This window comes from Antrostomus carolinensis, unplaced genomic scaffold, assembly GCF_000700745.2.
Source record: "Antrostomus carolinensis isolate BGI_N321 unplaced genomic scaffold, ASM70074v2 scaffold6840, whole genome shotgun sequence".
NCBI lineage: Eukaryota > Metazoa > Chordata > Aves > Caprimulgiformes > Caprimulgidae > Antrostomus > Antrostomus carolinensis.
In genome coordinates, this window is record NW_010287677.1 from 1 (window position 1) to 14,641 (window position 14,641).

Consider the following 14,641-nt stretch of genomic DNA (forward strand, 5'->3'; position numbering starts at 1 on the left):
CTGGATTATTTTTTTTTAATATATTTTTTTCTTCCCTTTTGCCCACAGCTATCAGAGAACACCCATCTCAGCCGGGCACTGGGAAGTGTTTCCCCTTGAGGATGTAGTATGGTTGTTGTACAAACCCTGGGACGCTGGGCTCCTGCAGTGCCAGGGGTGGAAGAGGAGCAGGGCCAGGATCACCTTGGGGTGGGGGCTGATTTCTGGGCTGGGGGCTCTTTGTGCTGCCCTGCACCAGCGCTGCAGCTTCCCACCAAGAGGGGGCTGGAGCAGGCAGGGCAGGAGCTCCTCGGTGGGTGACCTGGCCCCAGCCAGGTCCAGGGGGGGTGACAGGGCTGTTGGGAACAGGCACAGCAGTGCTGGGCCAGCTCTGCCCCAGCAGCAGAGGGGAGTGGAAGAGCAACTGGAAAGGCAAATCCAACATTACACTGACATTCCGGGGTGCTGGGTAATAAAGCAGCTGCTCAGCCCCTCCACGACAGGCTGGTTTTTCCCGCTGTGGGGAGCCAAGTGCCTGTGCTGCTCCTGCTGCCCCTCCAGACCTGCAACACCAGCCCAGGGACTGAACCCATGCTGGGGAGCAGAGACAAAAATGAGGGGTACACCCCTGCCAAGGGGCCTGTCCCCTCCAGGGAGCAGCCAGAGCCACTTCATACCAGTGCAGCTGCTCCATGAGGCACCGAGGAAGAGGACAGAGGCGCAGGGGACACTGGAGTTGCAGGTCCCAAGGCTGCTGCAGCACAGGGCCAGGCCCCGAGCTTGCTCCCCACTTACCTGCTCTTGAGAAAACTAGAATCCAAGGAGGGGCAGAGAAGCCGGGACGTTCCAGCCCCTGGCTGGTCTGGAGCCTGCAACACTTGGCCTTGGCAGAGAAAAAGCTTCCCCAGGGTTGTCCCGTCCGCCTCCCTGAGGGCAAAGAAGATTTGGGCAATTCTCTGCCTCTCTCCCCTTCTCCTCTTGTTTTACAGCCCAGGGCAGGTCACTAGAAGTTGGGCAGCTGCTCCTGCAGTGCCCCAGCAGATGCAGGCACAGCAGAATGAGAGTTCTGGCTTCAGTTCAGCTTCACCAGAGCAGCAATCAAAAACAAATTCACATTGCAGAGATGCTTGAGCGGAATATTTATTCAATGCCATAGTGAAGAGCAAAACTCGGTACAAACATAAACCCTCAGTGCCTTGCTCACTCCTACCCCAAGCCAAGGGAGAACAGATTTCACAGTCTTGGGGAAGGAGGGTGTAGAGCCTGTTCCTTTGCTGTGTGACTGGACAGAGCTGGATGTGGACCCTGTGTGCACACACACAAAGGATGCCCTTGTTTTTGGAAGGCCAATAATGACAGAAAACCTGAGTACAGGGGTTTTGGATAAAGCCACGGGCACCTGCTGGGGCAGAGCAGAAGGAAGGTGCAAACCCCCCTGCCCAGGGCTGCAGGAGCTGTTAAAGCCATCAGTGCTCATCAAGACAGCGTCTGCTGCCGCCTCTAGGTCTATTTGCAGCCCAAGGCTGTGAGTGGCACAGACAACTGTCCCCAGTGCTCCCACTGCAGCCCCAAAACGCTTCCCCCAGCCCCTGCCTGGGACCCGGCTCCCTCCCAGATGCAGCCAAGAGCCCAGCACCCAGGAGCGTCTGCAGCTCCTGCGGCCAAGTCAGGATTAGGAGCTTCATTTTAGACTTGTAAGAGTCTAATTTGGGTACCAGCTGCAGGGAGAAAAGCTACAGGGAGAAGAGAAGAGAACAAACGCCACTGAGTTTGTAATCACTTTGAGTGAGGCAGCTCCACATCAGAGGGGCCCCGGGAAGAGCTGATCACCCAACCCCCAGCAAGTCAGCCCAGGTGGGAGGAAGCTTATTCAACTGTCACTTCAGGCAGAGGACGGCTGTGTCCCCCCGGTCACCTGGGGGTGAACAGCAACAGCCTCCCGCGGGTGCCTGCACCTATTCAGGGAGAACACACCAAGAGAACCTAAAATGCCACAACTTGAGTGGTGTGGGAGGGATGTGACCACAAGACCCATCAGCCGTCCTCACGGCTGTCCCCGCAGGAAGGGACAGCAGATCCCCTGGAATAAATACGTTACCAATGCCAGAGCTTACTCAGTGCTGCTGAGCTGAGGGACAGAGGCAAAGCCAGCACCATGGAACCACCAGACCCTCCTCACCCTCATGTTTGGAAACTGGCGATGCCAACAGACAGTTGCTAATGGAAAGGCATCGATGGGGACACTGGCTGTGTCCCCGGGGGCCACCCAAAACACCAGCCAGGGCTCCCCAGCCCTGCCTCCCCCTCTGCCCTCCGGTCCCTGTTGCCCTCCGGGGCCAAGCCCTGGCATGGGAGGAGGCACTCGGGATACCCAGTAGCCAGATGAGTTGCCTGTGGAGGTTTGGGACAAACAAACATTAATAAAACTACGATATTAAAAGAGTCCTGCAGTGAGGCAGCGCTGTACCCCGGCTTCTGCCGAGTGCTCTGCAGCCAGGAGCTCTCAGCGAGGTCACGTCCCAGGCTCACACAGTACCAATGCTGGAGACGTGCCTCTGCCTGTTCTCAGAGACCAAAGCTCACCCAGACAGAGCTGTGACCAAGTAGCAGCGGTCGTGAGAAGCTGTGAGGAGCCCACCCTGTGCTGCCCACCAGTCCCAGGAACAGGCCCTGGGCTCTTACGTTCTGTCTTTGGAGCGGATGCTCCGAGGAGGAAGCGGTTCCTGCTGCCGGGGTCCCTCCTGACTCGGCGGGTGGGATTTGCGTGCCCAGAGCTCGTCTCTGCTGTGCAGGGCTCAAAGCTCTGCAAGCTCCAGAGGAGGTGGCTGCAGTGAGGAAGCTGCAGGAGCAGGTGCACCTGGGTTCAGCTCTTCTGGTTCATGAGCCAGGAGAAGAGCAGTTTCCTGGGCCTGGGCTTCCTGGCCTGTTGGACGCGCACGGTGCGAGGGGAACGCCACACCTTGATGGTGGTGTCATCGCTGGCTGTCAGGAGCAGCTCCTGCTCCACCGGGCTGAACGCCACCGAGTTGACCACGTTGTCGTGCTGCAGTTTGGCCAGGCAGATGTTATAGTGCCGGTCCCAGATGTAGCCGTGGCGATCCTCTGCCCCGCTGCAGGGGACAAGACACCAGTCAGGACATCACCCCATCACCACTCGGTGATCTGCCTCCCGACCCCCTTCGTTCTGCGCAGACAGAGGCAGAGGGTGCCCCAGCCTGGCCAGAGACCCCGACCTCCATCAGCAGCCCCACCACCCAGTTGCCCCAAGCTGAGGAACAGGGGCATCCCACACCAGAAACATCACACTCCTTATAAAGGGGCAAGTTTAGCCTGGAAAAGAGAAGGCTCTGGGGAGACCTCATTGCAGCCTTCCAGTGCCTGAAGGGAGCTTAGAAACAGGAGGAGAGTGACTTTTGACACAGGCAGAGAGTGATGGGACACGGGGAGATGGTTTTAAACTGAGAGAGGGGAGATTTAGGTCAGATATTAGGAGGAAATTTTTCACCCAGAGGGTGGTGAGCCAGTGTCCCAGGTTGGCCAGAGAAGCTGTGGCTGCTCCTCCCTGGAAGTGTTGAAGGCCAGGTTGGATGAGGCTTTGAGCAACCTGGTCTAGTGGAAGGTGTCCCTGCTGCTGGCAGGGGGGTTGGGACTGGATGAGCTTTAAGGCCCCTTCCAACCCAAACCATTCTATGATTCTATGATTCTCACACCTTGCTACGAAGTCCCTGCTGACATCCAGGAAGATGAAGAAGCACTCCTCGTTGGGCGTGTAGGCCCGGTGCGCCCGGAGGGCTCGTTTCACCTCCTTCATTGTCTTCAGGTCGAACACGTGCAGATCGATCTCCTCGGCGATGGGGGGCGGCTGCATCGGGTCGGAGATGACGCAGTCCCGGGGCCAGGCACGGCTGTTCACGTACAAGTACCTTGGGGAGGGGAGCAGAGGGGTTACCCCGCACCTCAATGCGTGTGGGGCAGCTCACGGAGCCCACGGTAAACGCGCAGCACGGGCAGGGCAGGGACCGAGCAGTTTCTCTGGGCCCTCGCAAACTTGCGGCTCTGCTCACTGTCCTGGTTTCACTAGGACAGAGTTAATTTCCTTCTCGGTAGCTACAATAGCTGTGGTTTGGTTTCACTGTGGGATTTGGTATGAGAAGAATGTTGGTAACATACTGATGTTTTTAGTTGCTGCTGGAAGTCCAAGGACATCGTGTTTTGCCAGTCTGCAAGTGCAAAGGACTGAGGGGGGGAGCACAGTAGTTAGCAAAACCCAAACTGGCATTCAGCTCTGCCAATGAGATATTCCATCTCCTATCATGTCATGGTCAGTAGATTAACCAGGGCTGACTGGAAAGCTGGGGATTCTCTCAGGGATCACTCGGGCTCTCGCTCTCCCAGGACTGCAGTTTGGGTCTGGGGACTGTCTCTGTTCCAGGGTCACTGGCTGGGGACAGGCTGGGCATCGGTCAGTGGGTGGTGAGCAACTGCACTGGGCATGACTCATTTGCATATTGTTATTACTGTTATTCATATTGTTTTATTTCAATTAGTAAATTGTTTTTAATCACAACCCACAAGTTTTCTCACTTTTACCCTTCCAATTCTCTCCCCTGCTCCCTGGGGCAGGGAGGGAAGAGTGAGCGAGCAGCTGTGTTGAGCTGCCAGCCCAGTGAAACCACCACACTCACTAAAATCCAGGCTGAGACACGGGAACACGGTGCTGAACCACTTTCTGCCCCATTTGGAAAGGAAACAGCCACTGCCATTGGGTTGGTGGGTGCTGGGGGCTTAGGTCAACCCTCTTTAATCCCATGAAAACCAACTTTAAGGACAGTGGGGATCTGCCCCAGGAACAGGACCCGCTGCTGTGAGTGGCTCCTTCACCCGACCCCGTCCTGCCCCGGGCGCACCTGGGGAGATGCTCAGCCGTACCCGTGCCACCAGCACCAGGACATAAATGGGACATGAACGAGTAAGTGCCCCATGCAGACACCCTGTGCCACCCTCTGCGGTCACTTCTGCTCCTGCTCACCCCCCAAAAGCCCCCAGGCAGCTGTCCCCCCACCCCTGCAGGGTCTGAAGCCAGCGCTGCCACCCCACCACGCTCACCTGTGGTCAGGGGAGAGGCCCATGCCGATGATGTGCCCGTGGATGTCAATGACGTGATCCAAGGAGTCAAAGAACTCATCCGAGCGCCTCTCCTCCCCGAGCACCGGCCCAGCAGTCGTCATCTGATGGGGCAGGATCCTTTTAATCCCTTGGGGACAGAGAGCAGGATCAGGTGGCTGTGCAGGCTGGCGCCAGGTGGAAGTCCCTGGGTTTCAAGAAGGGGCTTCCCTCAGTTCCCCTGCTGGGAAAGGAGAAGTGTCTCGCTAGAGCCAGGGCTGCTGTCCCTGCAAGGCAGCTTCACGCTCCCACACGTGGTGCTTTGGGCCAGGACACTGCCCGTAAGTGACGTGCTGGCACCTTCAGTCCCTGCCAGGGAGATGCCCAGCGCCCGGTTGGTGCAGCCACACCTCAGCCCGAGCCCAGCCCGGGCCCCCAGAGTGCTCTGGAGCACAAGGAAGCTGCGCTGGCCTGGAACACAAAGGTTTTCCTCCTCAGTGAATCCTTGGGCTGGGCCTGTTTCCTGCAATATCCAGCCTGGAGAAGGCCCAGCACATGTTGGCTGTAGCAGGGTTTTCCCTGCCACTGTCAAGCATTGGTGTGGATCTTCCTCAGAAAGCTCCAAGAACAGGAGTTTAAACCCAAACTGGACTCAAGTGCTTCACAGCTTTAGAACTCCCTGACTAAAGGAGACACATGCTATGGGTCAAGCTCTCTCCCCTTCCAGCTCTGGACAGAGGTCCCGAACACCAACCATCCCCAAGAGCTTCCTGGAGGATTCCTGTGAGTCTCAGCAGCCCCGGCGCACACGTGAGCTTCATCCGCAGCAGGTCTAAGAGGAGTGGGAGATGGACCATCCCATCACCTCTCCGAGGGAATCGCTGCCAAACACCCTGGATTTCAGCCCCTTCCCACAGACAACAAGGTCGGGGTGACACCACACTGCACCTCCAGTCCAAGACCCTTCACAACTTCACAGAATCATCGAATGTTGTGAGTTGGACCCACAAGGATCATCCAGTCCAACTCCTGTCCCTGCACAGGACAATCCCAACATTCACACCATGTCCCTGAGAGCCTTGGCCAAATGCTGCTGGAATCTTGTCAGGCTTGGTGCCTTTAAAGGTTAGATAGATATGGGTCACAGGTAGTTACTGCGTGCCAGTTGTTATGTCTTTTGGGGTCCTGTGACATGAGATCTCCTCTCAGTCTCCTCTTCTCCAGGCTGAACAAACCAAGTGACTGCAGCCTCTCCTCATACCCCTCTCCTGTGGTGCCCAAACTGCCCCCAGTACTGGAGGTGAGGTCCCACCAGTGCAGAGCAGAGCTGGACAGAACTTGGGCAGCTCAGGACCTTCACTCTTCCACCCAACTGACATTGCTGACCAGCACTTGCTGACTCATTTCTGCAGCACTAAGCTCTCACCGATGTGGTCCGCGCACACACAAGCCAGCAGAACAGGCGGCTTTGCCCATGACTCCAGCTTGTCACCAGCACGAGGTAGACAGGAGCTCAAAGGAAGCTCCAGCAGAAGGGCCCGTGTGCTGCAGATCAGGCGAGACAGCGCCGATGCCCAGCAGCCGGGCACACGGTTCCCACCAGCAGCCTGGCCAGAGCGGAGCACAGCGGTGAGCTCTGTCAGTACCAGCTCGGTGGGGGCCGGGAGCAGATGCACAAAGGCCGGCTGGACCCGCAAACCGATGGGCAGACACATCAGACACAACATTTTGCAGTGAGTCATGGCTGGGAGAGGGGCTGAGCCAGGGTTTGTCCCTCTGAACAAGCCGGTCTGTGCCACAGGCACTGGCCACCAGCCAGGGAGTCCCTGGAGTTCAAAGGCAGCCAGAGCCCCGGCGCTGGGAGCCGGCAGAGTCCAAAGGCAGGTGCTGCCTCTGCCCCAGGCTTTGCCTCACGTGCTGCAGGTCTGAGGCAGCGCTGGCTCAGCCCAGCAGGTCGAGATGCAGCGCTGCTAACGGGGCACAGAACCCGCCACGCGTCCGGACAGCGGCCAAGGGCCAGTTCTGTCTGCAGACCCAGCCAAGGACAGGAGCACGGAGCAGAGCTACACTCAATCCAGGTCACATCCCTAACTTAGGTGGGCAAAGACTAAGTGACTCTTCTCCAAGTTGCCTACAGCTTTGGAAATTGCCTTTCCCTGCCTTACTGGGCTGTACTGGTGCAGGACCAAGTAACAGGAAGGTCAGAAGAGCCCGCAGCAAGAAAGCAAGGCTGGAATCGTGTGAGCAGCAAAAGGAACTGAAACTGTCGGGCTTTACAGAAGAGTCTCCTGGCTGGGAAGCAGCTCTCCTTCCCTCCCCTCATTTCTACTGATGTCTGGCCCTTCCCACTGAACTTCTCTGCTAGCTTTAAGGGCTTCTGGAGAAGCAGCCAGACTGGTAGACTGCCTCTGCTCGTCACTGCACTGCTTTCCTATAAATTCAGACTCTGCTGGTCCCAGTGACTCAACGAGAGAGCCCCCGATGAGCAAGGGAAGTCCTCACCCAGGAAAAGGTCACCAGCAGTGCCACTGCCTGGCTTGTGCTGCCACTACAGTCCCTTGTGTCCCACAGAAGAAGGGGGCTGAGAGTCAGCAAGCTGCCTGGCATCAGCTTGTCATGGAAACACCCACTGAAGCAGTTAGTAACCCACCGTGAAGCCTCTTCAGCACCAAACCAGGGGTGCCCAAGTGCCTGGCTGAGAGGCCACACGATGTGCGGTGAGCACACGCCAGGCAGTGGGGCAGGCAGGGCTCAGGCTCCCAGAGCTCAGGGGCACCGTGCAAGCAACGCACACGTGAACTCCAAGCTGCTCAAAGCAGTCCCACTCTGATGCCCTCTGCACCCCAAACAACAGGACCGAGGCCCTTCCACACGCCCCTCTCGGGGCAGTCACCGCCCTTCACCTCCACCCGCTTGTGCACAACTCATGGCTGATGTCCCTCCGTCGGTAGCTCCTTCTTGATCTTCTGCTCAGCCCTCACCACAACTTTCTTGTCTGGCCAACGTGTCAAGCCTGGTAGCAACAAAGCAACCCTCAGGCAAACACTTGTGGGGTGGAACCCCCTGCAGTGACTGCAGACATCTCAAAAGCCTCCCGCATCAAGAATCCAGCAGCCTGAGCAAAACTGCAGCTCGCTCACACCACAAACAGGCAGCACATCAAACTGGTCTGTTCCAGATGCAAATTCAGAGCCTAGCTGCAGCCCACACCCCCCGGGGGAGGCTGGTGTGCCCCAGGCTCAGACCACAGCCTTACCTATCTGGTGAGGAGAGTAGGTGAGGCATCCTGTGGTGAAGATTAAGTACTTTGTCTTGCTGTTGCTGTCGGTGGAGAGCAGGTTCAGCTCAGGTGGTTTAGTTCTGTTGCGTACAAACAGCTCAGCCACCTTTGTCTCCAGCTCTGTCTCGGTCATTGCCGGCCGCACACGGCCCTCCATGATATCATCAAAGAACTGCTGCAACCCATCCTCTGCTGTCACACCCCCCTCATCCGGCAATTCCTGTACTGCTGGCTCCGGAGTCTGCTTGGGCTTGGCCTCCTCTTCCTCACTGTCACTGCCAAGATCAAAGACTGGGCAGGTGGAGGTGGAGGAAGCAGCCAGCTGCTCCTCGTAGTCCAGGAGCAGGTCCGGGGAATCATACCGGCTGCAGTCAGCCACCATCACGGTCCGGATCGTGCTGGCGTTCAGGTTCTGGATTTTGAACAGTCTCTTCACTACATTCACATTCTCAGACTCTATGCCCTGCAAGCAGAAGGGAGAGGTAAGCAGGAACCACCTCACATCACTCCCACAGCTCAAACCAAGAGCCTCCTGCCCAGACCTTGAGCCGGCACAGCAGACACCAGCCCCACACTGATCTCTCTTCACGTGGCTACATGGACCACTGACCACCAGACCTGGCCCAAGAGGCTGGGCAGCTCTGCTGCTCTCCTTCCTATCTTGGAGGGGGGCACAGCGAGACAAAAACCTCCTCCTGCAGGCAGACAACAGCGGAGCTGGGCAACACAGAGACTGGGCAGCCTTGCTGCCACCCCCAGCCCGAGGGCATTGGCTGCTGCTGCCCAGCACTTTACAAGAATTCCAGGAACAGACCTCTGTGATAAACACAGGTGCAGCACAAAGTGCCACCCCTCTGGCCTACAAGCAACAGAGGATCTCCATGCTCCTGGAGCAGGGCCAGCCTGGTAATCTGCCCCCAGACACAAGCAGCAGGTCTCTTCCTGCCCAACTGCTCTGGCAGTCCGCAGCTGCGTGTCAACACCCCCCTAAAGTGGGCAGGGTTCTGCCTCACCTCTTGAAGATGGAAGAGTTAATGCTGTGGTGTCAGTGCAGCACAGAGATGTGGTGACAGGAAGGGTCTCTGCTACCAGAGGATTTCACTCAGGGTCAATATCAATCATTCATGTTAAAAAACCACAAAACACCAGGATGTGCAGCTGGGATGTTGAGACAAGAGGCAAAACATGGAAGAGGAACATGTCCCAGCAGCACAAGTGCCAAAGCAGCAAACAAGCAGTCTAAGGCCAGCACACACCAATCTCCAAGTCTCATCAAAGCATCAGAGACAGCACCTGGCCCACAGCAATGTCAGCACACAGAGGCAGAGCTCAGCTCAGCTTCTCAGCTGCCTCCAGCCCCCAGAAACACAGCACCGAGCTGCCAAGTGGGAGAACAGCCATTGCTCAGACACGTATCAGAACACAGCTGCCCCAGGCCCAGCTTCATACTATCAAGGACCTCAGCAATCCTGTGGTGATCCAACCACTCTCCTGACATGCTCTAGGGCACTCTGATCGAGTCCTCATCCCAATTAATGGGGCAAGAGCTAATAGAATCCGAGGGTAGAGCTGTAATACTGCAATAGGTACCACGACACCAAGCAGGGAGAAGCCTCAGGCAAGGCTTGCCTCAAGCTCAAGCTCCTGAGGGCAAGTCAGAGGAGAGGAACAGGGAGGACAGGAGGACTGGGCCATTCTTCCCCAACTCACACCTCCTCCACAGCTTTTCCTCCCCCAGGAGCCAGCAGGAAGCTGCTCTGCCTGTGGAGCTGGAACAAAGGCACCTCACCTGGAACGCGTTGTTCAGCCACAGCACCGAGCAGGAGGTGATGCGCCCGATCCGATGCAGATTGCCAGATATCAAGTTGGTTTCATTCAGCCAGCAGCCAAACACGTCGTAGGGTTTGTTCCTCACCCTGGACAGCAGCGTGAAGTTCTCTGGAAGGGAGGGAAGACACGAGAGTGAGGCAATGGTCCCAGAAGGGCTCTGGAGAAACTGTGGCAGAAGACATGGGAAGTGGATTTAAGTCTCCACAGGAGAGGTGACGATGCAGCAGCTCCACCACCAGCTGAGTGGCCACTGCCCAACCACCATCCAGTTCCAGCCACTACTGTGGAGACAGAAATCTTCTCTCTTCCACAGAGAGAGAGACAGGCACAAGGGAAACCAAAATACAAGGGCAGCCAGACAGAGCCAGACCAGAGAGCAATCTAATCTCACAGCCTTTCTCCAAGCATGGCCCAGAGCAGGAACCTCCAAGGACAAGAACAAGTCAAACACGTACAGAACTTCTTCACTCCCAGCCCTGGGGCTCAGGGCCTTTCTGAGGAACACAGCTGTGCATTTAGCAGTACTCCTTGATTTTGGTCACAGTGAGACTGTAGCACAGAGACGGTGACAGATAACGTGGTTGGGATTAGCGAGTTCCACAGAACTGCAGCAGAAAAGGTGAAGCAGACCCAGATGAACACACCTCAGAACACCAGGTGAGACCTCAGGGTGGGATTAGCACCACTTGAGTCAGAAACGGTGGCTTCAAGACAACAGGTAATGCAAGTACCTTCTGCCTTGCCCAGACTGTCACTTAGAATGGAAGTTAAGTGAGAATAAATATGTGCCACATCGCCTTTAGGTGATGACATGGTGACCTGAGCAGAGTTAAGGCTACCAGGAAGGTTGACCCTATGAAATTGCCATTGAGACCCCTTGGCATGGATGGTGGAAGGCAGGACAAGCAGAGGTCAAGGTCACCACGCACCCGAAGAAGGGAACCCAGCACCCAGCATTTCACACCGCCCGGGAAGCCCCAGCGAAGGCCAGGGCAGTACTTACCCATGCTGATCACGGCAATCTCTCCTGAGGAGGAGTTGTGAGGCCCCACAAAGACACCTGACACCAGAAGGAGGGAGTCATCGGAGTTGAACTGGGAGAACTGTGTGTAGCTCCAGTTGTAGGGTCTCATGTTGGAGCTGTGCTGCAGGGAGATGTCCAACTCATTGCTCCAGATCTACAGACAGAGAGAAAAACAGTCAGAAAGCTGCTGAGAAGCTCAAGAGCGGACGGTTCCACTTTACCTGTTCTGCCAGCACTCACCAGGACAAGGAAAAAAACTAACCAAAACCCAATACTGAAGACCCTATTTAACTGCCTCCCAGTCTTCATTTCCCTGTCAACTCCCCCCAGCAGCTTTGGAGAGCAGCTCAACGCAGGCCTGCTTCTCCCTCAGCCAGGGGAGAGGTGTCCAGGCAGCACCTGGACACCAGTCACAGCTGGATTTTCAGTGTGTTCAGAGAGATTTCTCCCAAGACAACCACTCATGCAAGACAACTTCTAGACCAGGTCATTATCTCCACAGTCTTTGTTAGACTCACGGCACAACAGGACAGATTTGCACCTAGAAAGCAGCCAGAGCCAGGCAGGTACCTCAGCCACCTCACACAGGCTGGACCTGGAACCCACAACCCTCAAGGCTACATCTGCAGGAGTCATTAGTTCTGTGGCTTTGAGGATAACTCAGCATCTGCAGGAACCAACCTAAGCCCAGGACCTGGTCAAGCCTCTCCTCTGATGGAGTTCCTGAAGGCTGCTCTCGTGGCTAAGCCCCATCAAACCAAAGCTGGAAGGGTTGTGCAGGGGCAGTTGCCACTTTACCTTGACAGTACAGTCCTTGGAGCACGAGGCAAACAAACAGCCAGAGTGGGAGAAGCTGAGGTGCAAAACCTGGTCATTGTGCTCCTTCAGGGCCTGCACTTCCACGCAGGGGATGGTGTCGTAGAGCCGCTGGAACTCATCGTACCAGGAGACAGCAGCTGTAACACACGAGCAGGGACAGGTACAGGGGTGTCCATGGGGGGAAGGGACAGACCTGAGCTAAACGTGGTAGCTACAGAATCAATCGTTCATCAAGTGCAGCCCTGGCTGTGGCTGGCAATGCCAGGAGCTCTGCTGGGGCCACCACCCCTATGGCTTCAGCGGAGCTCACAGGGCTGAACCCCCTCAGCACCTTCCCCGCTCCCACAGTGTCGGGTTTGTGTGTGCTGGGGCCATTTTTGGTACTCGGGGAAGGGCCACATGGATGGTCCCTATGAGAAGCTTCACAAAACTCCCCTGGCTCCAGAGCAGACCTGCCTCCAGCCCAGGCGGAGCCAATTAGCGACAGGGACACGCCTCTGTGAATCCATATTGATGAGGGAAGAACTGGTTTGAAAAGAAGGAGGAGGAAAGAACTTGGAGGAGAGACCATTGACCTGAACAGAAGATGAGCACTGGCCTAAACAAAGAGGAGAGCATCCTTGCCAGGAGGAGGGGGAGGACAGAGAACCTCAGACACCCAGTCCAACAGCATGGAGTAGGAGAAGGTAAAGGAGGTCCCTGCAGCCCATGGAAGTTCAATGGTGGAGCAGAGACCCTTGTGTGGACCATGGAGGACTCCACACTGGAGCAGAGAACGTGAGCCCAAGGGCAGCTGCAACTTTGAGTGCTCATTTGATGAACAAGGAAACCTCCAAAGTGGGGTGAGATGTGAGCTGGACCAGAGACTCGTCTTCAGCCCCTGAATGTCCCCATGCTGGAGCCAGGAGCTGAGCCTGAAGAGGTCCATGACTCCATGGGCTGGAACACTTTGTTCCTGGACTCCTGCAGCCCACAGGAGGGATCTCACGGGAAGAGCAGCAGAGGTGACCTGACTGAACCCCCATTCCCTGTCCCCTGTGCCCCTGGGAGGAAGGTAGAGACATGGGGAGCAAAGTGACTGGAGCCCGGGGAGCAGGGAGGGGTGGGGAAGGTGCTGTCAGATGTGGTTGTTGTCTCTCACTGTGCTGCTCTGGTGAATGGCACCAAATTAAATTGATTTTTGTTCCTCAAGCTGTGTCTGTTTTGCCCGTGACCATCACTGGTGAGGGAGCCCTCCCTGTCCTCATTTCAATCCCTGACCCCTTTGTTGTGCTTCTCTCCCCATCTCACCAGGTGAGGGCAGCGAGTGCAGGACCCCAGGGTCTTACCTGTGGGTGAAACCTCCAGACACACACACACAAAAATTTTCTTCCAGCAAACACACAACTCCACACTGTACCACGACCTTCTAAACCAGTACAGCCAGTACAGGAAACACCCAGGGCAGAGCTGTTCACCCTCTGACAACAGCCCCGCTCAGGACAAAGCAGCTGCTGGAGCTGCAGACGTGCTCCAGCACAAAGCAAACACATCCACCACGTGATGAGAGGAGAGCTGCTCCTCAGGGCACCAGCTCCACTCTGATTATCTTTATCTTGTCTAACACAAGAATTCAGAAGGTTCCAGAGTGGGTATGAGACCAGGAAAAAAAAAAATATTTCCATGAGCTAAGAGACAAGAGAAGAGAAGAGAGAAGAACAGGAGCTGGAGGCCGTGTGCCAGGACAGCAGAGGAGCCCTGCAGAGGAGTCTGGAGCGCGCTCACAGCGCTCACACCAACAGCCAACAAAGAGAGAAATGAAGAGGGTTTTTAAGGAAGTGGCCGGTAAAGCACCCGACAGACTTTCTGCAGCGGCAAATCCTGAGGAAGCAAAGAGGATCAGACATGGATATGGACACGGGCCAACGTCCCGAGTCACACCCAGCAGGACTGAAGGATTTTTTGGACCTTGCTGCAGCCTGGGAGGCACCTGCTCGTGCAGGCAGGGAGCAGCTCGCTGCCAGGACACCCCACTGCTCCTCACTAGGCAGGAAGCTCCTTGTTCCAGCCCATCCAGATCCCATCTGGCCCAGCAATCCCAACATTTCCTCTTCCAGGACCCACTGGACACCATTCCCCAAACCACGGAGCTGCCTGGGGCTGGCAGGGGGTTTCCCCAGACTCCTGCTTCAGCCCCTTCCCGTGCCCAGCACTCGCCCTCTGCCCCCGCTGCTCCCGTGGAGCCACCTCCCAGCTCCAGAACTGCAGCCTGGGAGGTGCCTGAGCACGTTACTGAGCGGCACCAACCGCTCAATCCCCATTAATGCTCAAGAACAGGGCTGGCAGCTTAATAATTCCAGGCTGGAAGTGCAGGAGCCTGGTCAAAGAGCCTCAGATAAAACCTAAAGATAACGCCCTCAGCCTCACAGAGCTCCCAGGGTCTGGGGAAGCGAAGCCAGGGAGGCTGAGCCCCCCACCCACACCCCACCTCCTCAGAGCTCTTTTGCACGGGTGTTCCCTGCTGCAGGGAGATGGGCTCCCGCTGCTTGATCCTGGGTGTTTCTTCCCACCCTTCTGTAGCAGCTGCAACTCAAGATCAAGAAGCCAATTCCCTCTGTTGTGGCCGC

The 14,641-nt window shown here is 56.5% G+C and overlaps 1 protein-coding gene across 1 annotated transcript in view; it reads right to left on the reverse strand.

The window, feature by feature from the left end:
- Positions 1–2,450: 2,450 nt before the first annotated feature.
- LOC104521686 (F-box/WD repeat-containing protein 5) overlaps positions 2,451–14,641 on the reverse strand; it is a 12,476-nt gene continuing 285 nt past the window's right edge. The window contains exons 2-8 of the mRNA XM_010163763.2: positions 12,015–12,233; positions 11,196–11,370; positions 10,152–10,300; positions 8,339–8,825; positions 5,086–5,233; positions 3,690–3,902; positions 2,451–3,089 (exon numbers count right to left, since the gene is read on the reverse strand). Coding sequence (XP_010162065.2) covers positions 2,843–3,089; positions 3,690–3,902; positions 5,086–5,233; positions 8,339–8,825; positions 10,152–10,300; positions 11,196–11,370; positions 12,015–12,233 — 1,638 coding nt within the window. The 3' untranslated portion in view covers positions 2,451–2,842. The remainder of the gene's footprint in view (positions 3,090–3,689; positions 3,903–5,085; positions 5,234–8,338; positions 8,826–10,151; positions 10,301–11,195; positions 11,371–12,014; positions 12,234–14,641) is intronic.